This window comes from Mytilus trossulus, chromosome 6 (genome assembly GCF_036588685.1).
Source record: "Mytilus trossulus isolate FHL-02 chromosome 6, PNRI_Mtr1.1.1.hap1, whole genome shotgun sequence".
Taxonomy (NCBI): Eukaryota; Metazoa; Mollusca; class Bivalvia; order Mytilida; family Mytilidae; genus Mytilus; species Mytilus trossulus.
This window is the reverse complement of record NC_086378.1, coordinates 50,503,912-50,515,737: the sequence shown is the minus strand read 5'-3', so window position 1 is coordinate 50,515,737 and position 11,826 is coordinate 50,503,912. Positions and strand designations below refer to the sequence as shown.

The 11,826-nt window shown below is 33.1% G+C and overlaps 2 protein-coding genes across 2 annotated transcripts; both read left to right on the top strand.

Annotated features, from left to right (window-relative positions):
- Nucleotides 1-2,651: 2,651 nt before the first annotated feature.
- Nucleotides 2,652-6,594, top strand: LOC134723514 (uncharacterized). The gene is made up of 5 exons (XM_063587105.1): nucleotides 2,652-2,756; nucleotides 2,994-3,110; nucleotides 4,283-4,402; nucleotides 5,044-5,167; nucleotides 6,172-6,594. The coding sequence occupies exons 1-5, from the start codon at nucleotides 2,708-2,710 to the stop codon at nucleotides 6,296-6,298; spliced, it is 537 nt and encodes a 178-aa protein (XP_063443175.1). The 5' UTR covers nucleotides 2,652-2,707; the 3' UTR covers nucleotides 6,299-6,594.
- Nucleotides 6,595-7,248: 654 nt separating this feature from the next.
- LOC134722779 (uncharacterized) lies at nucleotides 7,249-9,837 on the top strand. The gene is made up of 5 exons (XM_063586406.1): nucleotides 7,249-7,268; nucleotides 7,837-8,167; nucleotides 8,221-8,297; nucleotides 8,589-8,708; nucleotides 9,735-9,837. Exons 1-5 carry the CDS (start codon nucleotides 7,249-7,251, stop codon nucleotides 9,835-9,837), a joined length of 651 nt encoding a protein of 216 aa, XP_063442476.1.
- The last annotated feature ends 1,989 nt before the right edge of the window (nucleotides 9,838-11,826 follow it).

Sequence of the window (11,826 nt, the reverse complement as noted above, 5' to 3'; positions counted from 1 at the left end):
GTGGGAAACATTTACTATGAATAAAGATGAGAGAAAATTGCGGTCAAGATTTATTCTTATAGTAATTTGCACTGCAATATGCAAATCATCGCGGGCTTTAAAAGATCGAAAACAATTGTACATGGTCAAAGCAATATGCATATACTTTACAAGTAACAACCTACAACAAGAAACTGGCTAACAAGATGAAACTAGATAAAAATTGACTACCAAAAAGGAAAAATAGTCACAATTTCAATACACAAGAATAACAAACAACAGCATCCATGCATCGGATAAACGTAGATTTTTGGTATATAAGCCCCAGTTTTATTCAAATATAACAAATATAATACGTCTCTTGGTTATACCCATAGCTAAAATCGTTTCACCTTTGGTAAACTGCTTGCAAAATAGTTTCACTTCCATTCATCACAAGCATAACTACATCTTACACAACTGTATTGTCAAATGAAAATGTCTGCACTTACAAGGTCCGTACCAGTATAGCAAAACCCCTTCTGCTTGTGACGGTTTCATCCCAGAGGGTATCACCAGCCCAGTAGTCAGCACTTATGTTTTGAGATGAATATCAATTATGTGGTAATTTTTTATAAATTTCCTATTGCAAATTTTTTTTCGAAAAACTCTAAGGATTTTTTATCCCAGGAATAGATTTCCTTAGCCGTATTTGGCACAACTTTTTGGAATTTGATGTCCTCAATGATCTTAAACTTTGTGCTTTTGGCTTTACAACTATTTTGTACTGAACGTCACTGATGAGTCTTATGTAGACGAAACACGTGTGTGGCGTATTAAATTATAATCTTGGTACTTTTGATAACTATTAGGTAAACCAACTGTTCCCGACTATCGGTCCTGGCATTCCTGACATTCTTACCACATTAACTGGAAGCCTATCGAGTGCAATCCCAAATCTTTCACATATTTTTATTTGGTCATGTGGCCATATGTTGGCAATCCAATAACCAAATTTTCATAAAAGCCTGAAAACAATAACATTTATTTTCTTTAAATTTCAACAAACATCTAATTCTTAACTAAGGTTTAAAAGTATTTTAATCCTGATTGCTCTTCAACTTCATAGTTTATTTTGGCCTTCTGATATTTTTTTTAATCCAGTGTAACTTATTAGTCTTTTGAAGAAGAAACGTGCAAATACAAACCCAAACCTTTCAATCCTGGTATCGACACACGGACTTTTCCATCCATTGCTGCAGTTGATGTGTGTTATAATTTACTTGCCAAAATGTTATTTTTGTTGGTTTGAGATGTAAAACATTTGTTGTTTACAATTCGGTATAGTAAATAAAAAAAAAGAAGAGGCTCTTTTATTTTAGAAAATATGAGTATCTGGATAACTTGATCAATTGGAGAAATGTAAAACAAGGATGGCACATATTTTACATTGTGTTTTAATGTTATATATTCTGTACTCACTTCATTCAGTATTTTAATTCATCTATTCGCTGTTGAACTTAATTCTGTATTCAATAAGAATCAATTTTCAACATTTTTGAATAAATTGTTTTGAACCTGTTTTGGCCAACTGTTATCTATGATGAGTTTATTTAATCTGATGTGTCAAAGAATGGCGTTATGATATTTTTCATTTTTAAAAAGAGAAGAGCGATCTTTTAAATACTAGTATATAGCGGACCATATCTACAATCTATATATATCTCCAAATTGAAACTGTACGATATTCTTGGGCTTGTATGTGCTATCATGATTTCCTTGTTAGAGGGTTGCTGCTGACAAGGAAGCTATCAAACACAGAGTCCCTTCATAAATTTAACGAATGCCATCTAGAGTTGGTTGACCGTAATGGAATAACCGTTTCATGTTCCTTGTGTCGTAACAACAATCCCTTCCATTTTCACGAATGTGACCTACCTAATAAGACTATTTCCCGGGTTTGTAAAAACATTAGCAACACGACGGGTGCCACATTTGAAGCAGGCTTTGCTTACCATTCCAGAGCACGTGAGATTCCCAGTTTTACTGTGGGGTTCGGTGTTGCTTTGTCTTTAGTTTTCTATCTTGTGTCTTGTGCACTATTATTTGTCCGTCTTTTTATTCCATATTAGTTATGGGCATTATTTTTTCTGGTCTGTGCGTCCGTTCGTCTGTCCGTCCGTTTATCAGTCGTTGTATCGTTATTCCGTCCGTCCGTCCGTCCGTCCATCTGTCCCGCTCCAGGTTAAAGTTTTTGGTCAAGATAGATTTTAATGAAGTTGAAGTCAAAACTACTTGAAACTTAGTACAAATGTTCCCTATGATTTGATCTTTCATATTTTTAATGCCTAATCGGAGATTTTACCTCATTTCTACGGCCCACTTAACATAGAAAGTGATAGTGCGGATGGGGCATCCGTGTACTATGGACACATTCTTGTTCTTGTTTAGCCATGGCGTAGTCAGTTAATTTTCGATATATGTCCCTCTGGTATCTTTGTTTTTCAATTATCAGTCTGTTTTTATATTAAAACATAAATTGTAACATTTGTTACCAAATTTTTATTTTCTATGCACCAATGTTTTTTTTTTTTATATCTGTCCTTACAGAATCGTGCCTGAAACACCTACAAACTTTATCTTTACTATCGAAAGCACTGCCTACTGTATACATATAATTCATTAGATAAGAAATTTTATATAGGTTGACTGTGAAACTCTGAGTTGCACATCCGGATCTCGACTAATCATGGTGTATATATATTTGGTCTTGTGTATAGTAGTCACTACAGCTTCAGGTGTGTATATGTTGTTTCATACTTAATAAACTCTTTATCTCAGATCCCTTACATATAAATTACATCACATGTCATATTTGGCCTCTGAATTACATTATGGCATATAAATGAACAAGTTTCAAGAATTAAATTGTATGTTTATTTCTTGAACAAAATTTTATTTCACGCCCACATATGCCAGTTTGGAGTATTTATATAGCTTTTTATATAATACAATATTGTGTATTTTCTCAACAGTTTCAGCTGTGTCTCCTTCTAACTGTACTGACGCTACATTTATTGATTGTCAAGATTCACATGTCTGCAGCCATACCGATCTCAAGAAGTACTGTCCTCTCACCTGTGGTATATGCAGTAAGTTGTTGTATGAAGTTATAACGACATGGTGAACTTAAGATGTGATCAGTCTTAATATAAATTTTAGACTTGCATCTTAGATTAAATGTTGTTGAACCAAAGATTTATCATGTTTATAATGATACCAGACAAGGTATTTGAATGCATATCTTATATCATTTAATGTTTTTCAACAAAGTATAAAAAACATCTATCTATGAACATGTTTGTTCAAAACAAGTAATGAAGTATGTACCAGTATGGTAAAAACTAAAATAACAAAACTAATAAACTTCGAGGAAAATTCTAAACGGAAAGTCCATAATCAATTGGCAAAATCAAATTAAAAACACATCATGCGAATGGACAACAACTGTCAAATTCCTGACTTTGTACAGGAAAATGGTGGACTGAACCTGGTTTTAAAGCGCTAAATCTCTCACTTGTACGACAGTTGGATAAATTTCCAATATATTGACAATGAAACCGTAAGTATGTAGTACATTGTTCTTCTGGAGCTTTATTGTGTGTTCTATTTCTATTTTTATCCGGTACCCGTTTCATTCACCTGAACATGTTATTGTGTAGATATAGTGACATATAAGTAGTTCGAAGCACAACAAACGTCTTAACTTTTATTTATGAATATACATAAATACTACTTGATAATTTCATTCAGAATCCGAAGGTGTTGAAACATCACTGAAGGCTTTGGTAATCTATGGAATTATTTGTGTGTGTTTTAGCATAAAAAAACATAAGTAAATACAATCTCGTCAACAAATTCATTTGTGATAACCAAACTGCATTTATTGTTTTGTTCCTTCTAAATTTGAGAATAAAAATGTTCGCTTTTATTTTTTTTATATTGTTGTTAGATATGTGGAATCTTACAGTTTTTTTCCATGTACTCCCATACAATAGAAGCCGCTATCGCCTACTTTTCTTTTCATTATATATTACATATAGTTGGAAAAGCCATCTTTGAAAATGATGTAAAATCTTCGTGTATTTGTCATAGTTTTTGAAAATAACAATGTTAAAAATGTTAAATGATTTCAATTGCGGAGACTATTATTTCCCGTCAAATTGTCTCAAAAAGTCTCACAAGAACATTGTTGTTATATTTATAGTAGCGAAAATCCTTAAAAAAGTGTATTAATATTTCTTTTTTTCTTCTTTTGTTTTAGAACCATGTCAAGACGAGAGTGTGTTCAACTGTAATCAAAACGTGTGTTCCTTTCCAACACTGAAGAAATTCTGTCCTGTTACTTGTAATTCGTGTAGTGAGACCTCACATATAATATCAAGTATGTTATTTAGTTTAATATGTGTTTAGGTAATACAATTAGTAAAATTGTTATCGCATCCGAATAAGTCTTTTATTTCACTTTAGGTTGTTTTATTCATACTACATTGTAGTTGTACACTTAAACAGAGTAAGTTTCAAAACCCGTTAAACTGTTCAATATCATAAACTAAATATCTAAGTTATTTTCTGCGAAACAAAAACTTTCAATAAGAAATCAAAGTGGCGGAAGAAAAAATAGTAATCAGATCAAAATCAGTATGTCTTGCTAGACCAATGGAAAAGTGGAAGGATCTAAAAAAATACTTAGTCTCCAATGGCAACGTATATGATTTATATGTGCATAAAGCCATCGTCGGCTCTAATGACTATAGCATGGCGGTCATTTTCATAAGGGAGCTGAGGAGAAGCATCTGAAAGAAACCTGGAAAATCAAGTCAATGATGTTGGGAGTCGAACGTGACTTACATCGATTTGCGTTCGATCTTACAACACCATGGTTCATAAACTAGTTGAAACTGTAAATGAACTTCTTAGACCATTCAGTTACCGAAGCCAGTTTCACCTAAAAGCCTTTAAATTGTAAAAACTATATTGAAGAATTCTATTAATTTTGGTTCTTCCCAATTTTGTTTTATTCAGCACAGGTAAACAGTTGTATTTACAAGGGAAAGACGTATCAGCAAGATGATCACTTTGACGATGGATGTCTTTACAAATGTGTCTGTGAAGATGCATCTACAGGAAAATATGTTTGTCGTGAAAAGTAAGGTGCTTCTATACAGGTTACAACTATTTTACAATTAATGTAATTATACGTTCACATGTCTGATTTTAATTGGTTAATAAGAGGGCGACATTCAGTTTTATTATCATTCACTTTGATAAGTCGTATTTCGATTGGCTTACACGTAGGAAATATTACAATGGCTCCCTCTTGTGCAGTGCAGACTAACCAAAAACGACAGTGTAAAGAAAAACGATTTTAAAAACAATTCTCAACATCTACGTTTAGACCACAAATCTTTCCATAGAAAATAAATCATACATCCGGCTTAAATTGTATTGTTTTTCTAATATCTATTACGTCGTAACTTTCATGACCTCATAGGTAATTATTTCAATTTAAAAAGAAAATGTTAAAAAGTTTTAAAATAAGGAGATGTTGTGTGATTGAAGCGGGAAAGCTTCCCACCAGAGTTAACAAACTATTGATAGGTCAATGTTGGACCTCCATTGGTAAAATACTGAAAAATCAAACTTGGTCGAACAAATGATCTCTTTACTGTGTGAATTGCATTTCTCTTAACATGCTTGAGAAATGCATGAGCAAAGTTAACTATTAACATATATATACGTGCGCACGTGTTTAGATTAAAGCACGGAAGCACTTCATACAAAATATACTTCGGTCAACGCTTTTACATCCCAATGAAGTAACAAAAAAAAGCATTCAATTCTTAAATAAATCGACACATTATAAAATATCAAAGGAAATCGCAAAACTCATCATATAGCCATGTGAAAAACAAAACATAACCTGAACGAACAAACTTGATCTTTGACGCATGCAATTTACGCAATGTTTTTTTCCATTATTTATGTTTTACACATCATAAAACCCATTCCTTCTTAGAATTCAAACTTTACACAGGCATATATTTAGGTATATACCATCCAATAGTATGTCGAAAATATTTGCAATACACTATTGTGTATTCTAGAAGTATTGCTTGATTTGTATGATATTTGTTGTACATTTTGTTTCAGGTGCTACACATGGAACCTTCCAAGTGTTTGTTCATTAGATCCTCCAGCTTCTGGAAAGTGTTGTCATACACCAAGTTGTCCTTCATACGTACAAATAACGTATCCACAGGGATATTCCAAAGAATAGTCAACAAACTTATTCATAAACATATTCATGTATATTTAAATAAATACATGTAATAAATGACGCTACGGAAACATTGAAGTTTATGTTTCAAAATTGGTGTGGTAATTTTTTTCTCTGATCTGTTTCTCGTGACTTTGACTTGATGAACAGAAAATAGTAGCTTTGTTACTTTTATTCGTTTGTCAAACAGACATGAATTGACGGCCCAGATAAATTTAATATGTGTCTTTATCTAACAAAGTTTTCATGACTGAAGAACAATAACCTGTGTAGAGTTGGCTGAAAAATTAATCAATGTGGACATTTTAAATTCGTGTATCGCTGTCCATGTCTACTGTTTTCATTTAAATATAATACTTTTCAAGAAAATAAGCAAAAAGCATAGATTGTTTTAAATGTCAAATGAGGCTGAAACTTAGAGTCGACAAAAGATTTAGACAATTTGACTTATTTGATTGCAGATCTTGTTTTATGCATCATTTTTCAAATTAAAATGTTTTTCTCTAATAACCACTTATCTTTTAAATGTAGACATGCAGTCGATAACGCATACAATTGATAAAAATTGTCATATTGGAGCAATTGTTCATATAAAGAGTAAACAGTACCTGCAATGTCGGCTATATATGGCTCATAGCTAGAGGTAAACTTGATTTGTCGGTAGATTTATTTTTAAGTTTAATAATAGTTTTAAGAATAACACAAACACAAAAAACAAAATCGTCATTAATGGCCGCAACTTACCAATAAGATAAAACTTGAGGACTATTGACTACCGAAGTCAGAACTAGTCATAATTTCGACATATAAGATTAGAAAAAAAGTAATAACACACAAAGTCATTAATACATCAGAAAAACGAAGTTGTCTGCTCTAAATTATTGATTATAAACATTATTTTAGACATTTCCAGATGAATTCAAAAAATTATCATTGCCATTATACGACAAATGTACCACAACTTGATTAAGTAAGGTTTTAGTGCATTGTCAGAGGGAAAACAACACCAGATAAACCAACACAATGTAACCAGCTCTCTACTATTGGTCTTGTCATACCGAACATTCTTGCCACGTTAACATGAGGCCAATCTTATGCATTCCCAAATTTTAAAAGAATCATAATCTAAACACGGACTTGTATTTTTTATCCATTTTGTATTCCGAATCTGCAATTGAAGAAGCACCCCCTGTAGGAGTATTAAATTGATCAAGATTACAAATAAGAACATTTAAAGCTGACCCTACAACAGCTAATTATATAAAACAAACACAAAACAAATTATTATGGTTCTGATGATAAGATAGCTGGCCTTGGACATCTAAACTTAAATCCAAGAAACATTTAAAGATGCAAATAATCCAACTTTAGTCCTTATTATTTATTGTTTTTAAAGACAATATTAAACAAAAGCGACTTGTTTTTCGTTCTTTACTTTTTGAGAGTTTTATGAGTATATCTGTCAGAGGAGGTGTGTGTATATCTGTCAGAGGAGGTGATTGTATATCTGTCAAATGAGGTGTGTGTATATCTGTCAGAGGAGGTGCGTGTATATCTGTCAGAGGAGGTGCGTGTATATCTGTCAGAGGAGGTGCGTGTATATCTGTCAGAGGAGGTGCGTGTATATCTGTCAAAGGTGGCGTGTGTATATCTGTCAGAGGAGGTGCGTGTATATCTATCAGAGGAGGTGTGTGTATATCTATCAGAGGAGGTGTGTGTATATCTGTCAGAGGAGGTGATTGTATATCTGTCAAAGGAGGTGTGTGTATATCTGTCAGAGGAGGTGCGTGTATATCTGTCAGAGGAGGTGCGTGTATATCTGTCAGAGGAGGTGCGTGTATATCTGTCAGAGGAGGTGCGTGTATATCTGTCAGAGGAGGTGCGTGTATATCTGTCAAAGGTGACGTGTGTATATCTGTCAGAGGAGGTGCGTGTATATCTATCAGAGGAGGTGTATGTATATCTATCAGAGGAGGTGTGTGTATATCTGTCAGAGGAGGTGCGTGTATATCTGTCAGAGGAGGTGCGTGTATATCTGTCAAAGGAGGTGTGTGTATATCTGTCAGAGGAGGTTCGTGTTTATCTGTCAGAGGAGGTGAGTGTATATCTGTCAGAGGAGGTGCGTGTATATCTGTCAGAGGAGGTGCGTGTATATCTGTCAAAGGAGGCGTGTGTACATCTGTCAGAGGAGGTGCGTGTATATCTATATGCAGAGGAGGTGTGTGTATATCTATCAGAGGTGGTGTGTGTATATCTGTCAGATGAGGTGCGTGTATATCTGTCAGAGGAGGTGCGTGTATATCTGTCAGAGGAGGTGCGTGTATATCTGTCAAAGGAGGTGTGTGTATATCTGTCAGAGGAGGTGCGTGTATATCTGTCAGAGGATGTGTGTGTATATCTGTCAGAGGAGGTGCGTGTATATCTGTCAGAAGAGTTGCGTGTATATCTGTCAGAGGAGGTGTGTGTATATCTGTCAAAGGAGATGCGTGTATATCTGTCAGAAGAGGTGTGTATATATATCTGTCAGAGGAGGTGTGTATATATCTGTCAGATGAGGTGATGTATCTTTTCATTAATCTGCTCGATATTTGTTTACACTTATAGTTGACAACAAAACAAATTAGTTATGAATTTAAGGGGGTAGACCTTGGTTCAGGGAGATAACTCAATCAGTTATGCGTCTGTAAAAGTTAAGTATCATCAATGTTTTTTTAGCATTTACCTCGAACAGATTGGTAATAATCTATGTATCCTAGAAACTTAGAATATACTTATGAAAATGGTTGACACAAACGTACTGATAATTTCTGAGTTATTTCCCTTAACCTAGTTCTACCTCCTTAAGTGAATACATTTAAGGTGGTATGGGTGTCTTTCGCCATCTTGGATTGTAAAAAACAGAGAATCTAAGGTCCATATTTTCTATCAAATTAGCAAAATTTGATGCAAGAATGCAGATATTTCATGTGTTTTTACATTTAAAAGATCCAATTTACAAGAATATAACTTATAAATATAAATATATGTACAAGTGTAGATTATTTTTGGTTGTTTTTAAATATTTTGAAATTGTCATTTTAAGGGGAGGTAACTCTAAAACAGTGCATTTTCTGTTGGACTGTTCATGGAATTTTTCTACTTTGTATTTTAGCCGGAAAAAACGCACGGTGACCCTATCTTTTCTTTTGATATTATCAAAGCATTGTTCGAAAGCTATATTTTCCTAATTTATTTTACAATTCTATCATTTCGTTTAGTTTCTATTCACAAAATAGTGTTTTTTCCTGTATAATCCATACAAAATTTGTCATTTTGTCACGACCCGTAGCTTGAAAAAATGCACGGTGACCTATCATTTTAATAATATTTTTTAACATGTATCAATAGATACTACATTTTGGCAAAGTATGAACAAATTCTATCATTTTTATTTTAGACTCCCATACCACCTTAATAATGTATTCCTTTGTAAAGTTTGCGGTTGTCATCCCGAGATGGTTGATCTGTTATGTAATATCTGTTTCACAGATGACAACTGATATGTTGAAGTTGACATTCATACAATCTGGTTCCCTATTTCCCGAATGATATTTACTGATTTAGACGAATCACTGGGTTTGCACTTATATGAGCATCACACGAGTGGCACATGTGGAGCGTGATCTTCTTACCCTTCCGTAGCACCTCGAATGAACTAATACTGTACTCTCTACATTTTGTTCTTTAATTGATCAATTTGAAGTTGAACTTAGTTCTGTGTTAAATAGTGGTGTCGTGTTGCTATTATACCTCTATCTGTGACATTTTTACCTATTGTGTCTGTTTGTTTTGTTTAAACATCGTTGTCATTATAATGGAATTTGATGTGATTTTCATACACGTAATAGGTTTGGCTAGCTTGAAAGCCAAGTTTAACCCATCTTTAATTGTCCTAAACCAAGTCAGAAAATTGTTATCTTATAGTCGTTCCTCTATGTGTTGCATTGTCCTTTGTTTTTGTTGCTCATCAGTGTTTCTGTTGTTACGTTGTTTTCCTCTCTTAGTTGTTGTGGTTCCCTCGGTTATAGTTTGTAACCCGGATTTCATTTCTCTCAATCGAATTATTATAACAACGGTATATTATTGTTGCTTTTATTAAATGAGCATAAAATTTTATATCGGACCGTCTCTACAAATTAGTCCATGAATGTAAATTAATTGGTTCAAAACTGATCAAGACTAAAAAAAGTTGGTGAGAAAAACGACAAAAAATATGAAGGCACTATTGTGTTACATCAACCATGGGACAACCATGCGTCAATCGTTTTAGTGTTTAGTTTTATTCAGTCTTACGAAACCGCTATACCGCCAACAGACTCTCTAATTACGTTCAAGTTCATGGATATAATCTCCATTCGTGGTGCTCTGGTAACATGAGTAATGTTGTACGATAAGTTTGTTCCAAATTGATTCTTTTCCATCAAAGAAACTCCTTTCCATAATCATGTTTAAGGTGGATAACATAAATATTTCGATGATTTTTTTGGTTTGAACTTTAAAATTCAAAAGATTCGTAAAACCTCTGTATTGAATATGTACATCAACACTATCAAGTGTGCTAAAATATACCCATAAACGCGTTAATCAGTATTTTCATGTGTGCAGACATTTGCCATGAAAGATTCAAAAATCTAAATAATTATACACCGGTGTAGAAAAATTAGGACCGTTTATGTTATCATAATAATATATTTGTAGAAGAGAAATGAATTCGGCAATAAATTGATTGCGGTAAATGTTGCTTTTTGCTAGATGTTCTTTGCCCTTAAAACAATTCCCATACCGTTAAATCAAAAAATTAGATATAAAGTTATTCTTAAGGTAGCACAATACAAAGATTTTTATACTTCCAATCACCAACCTTTGAAATGCTGTAACTTTCTTATGAATGCATAGAAAAAAATAAAAGAGATATATATAGATAGATAAAAGATTAATCTTTTAAATGAATGCAATATTTTTATTATGCAATCATTATGTAATCAATTATTTTGTAATTAGTGGCAAAATCTGGGTAAGTTCACTTGAATGAATTTAGCTCTTTCATCTCTTAAACTATACAGAAAATTTTAACAGAATCTTAACAAACACAATATGGGCTTCAAAAGGGTGTCTCAGATTGTCTCTATAGTATTCCATTCTCTCATAAATTTCTAATTAGTGTAAACATCCTAACCACATAAAAGAAGATAATGTTTAATTAGGTGTAAAATTTGTTCTATACATTCTTTCAGAAATCTGAGACACCCTTTTGTAGATAATGGCCATAGGAACAACATATAATAAAATCAACCCTCTAGGGATACCTATGCAGAAGCTAATTTCATTTGAAAGTGGAAATTTGGTGAAAAATATTTTAGACACAGCTAACATTATGATTGGTTACATAATTGTTGCATCATACAAACATTGCATTTATTAGAAAGAGTAATCTGTTAGCTATCCATAACTACCATTTTTATAAATTATCAAGCATTATTAAGAAAGTT

Excerpts from the sequence above, each read along its gene's own strand:
- LOC134722779 (XM_063586406.1), top strand. The coding sequence starts at position 7,249 with ATGTACCACAACTTGATTAA. Across the intron at positions 8,168-8,220 it reads GAGGAGGTGCGTGTATATCT|AGGAGGTGCGTGTATATCTA; the intron begins GTCAGAGGAGGT and ends TATATCTGTCAG. Across the intron at positions 8,709-9,734 it reads GTGTATATCTGTCAGAGGAG|ACTCCCATACCACCTTAATA; the intron begins GTGCGTGTATAT and ends TTTTTATTTTAG.
- LOC134723514 (XM_063587105.1), top strand. The coding sequence starts at position 2,708 with ATGGTGTATATATATTTGGTCTTGTGTATAGTAGTCACTACAGCTTCA. Across the intron at positions 2,757-2,993 it reads AGTAGTCACTACAGCTTCAG|TTTCAGCTGTGTCTCCTTCT; the intron begins GTGTGTATATGT and ends TTTTCTCAACAG. Across the intron at positions 4,403-5,043 it reads GACCTCACATATAATATCAA|CACAGGTAAACAGTTGTATT; the intron begins GTATGTTATTTA and ends TGTTTTATTCAG.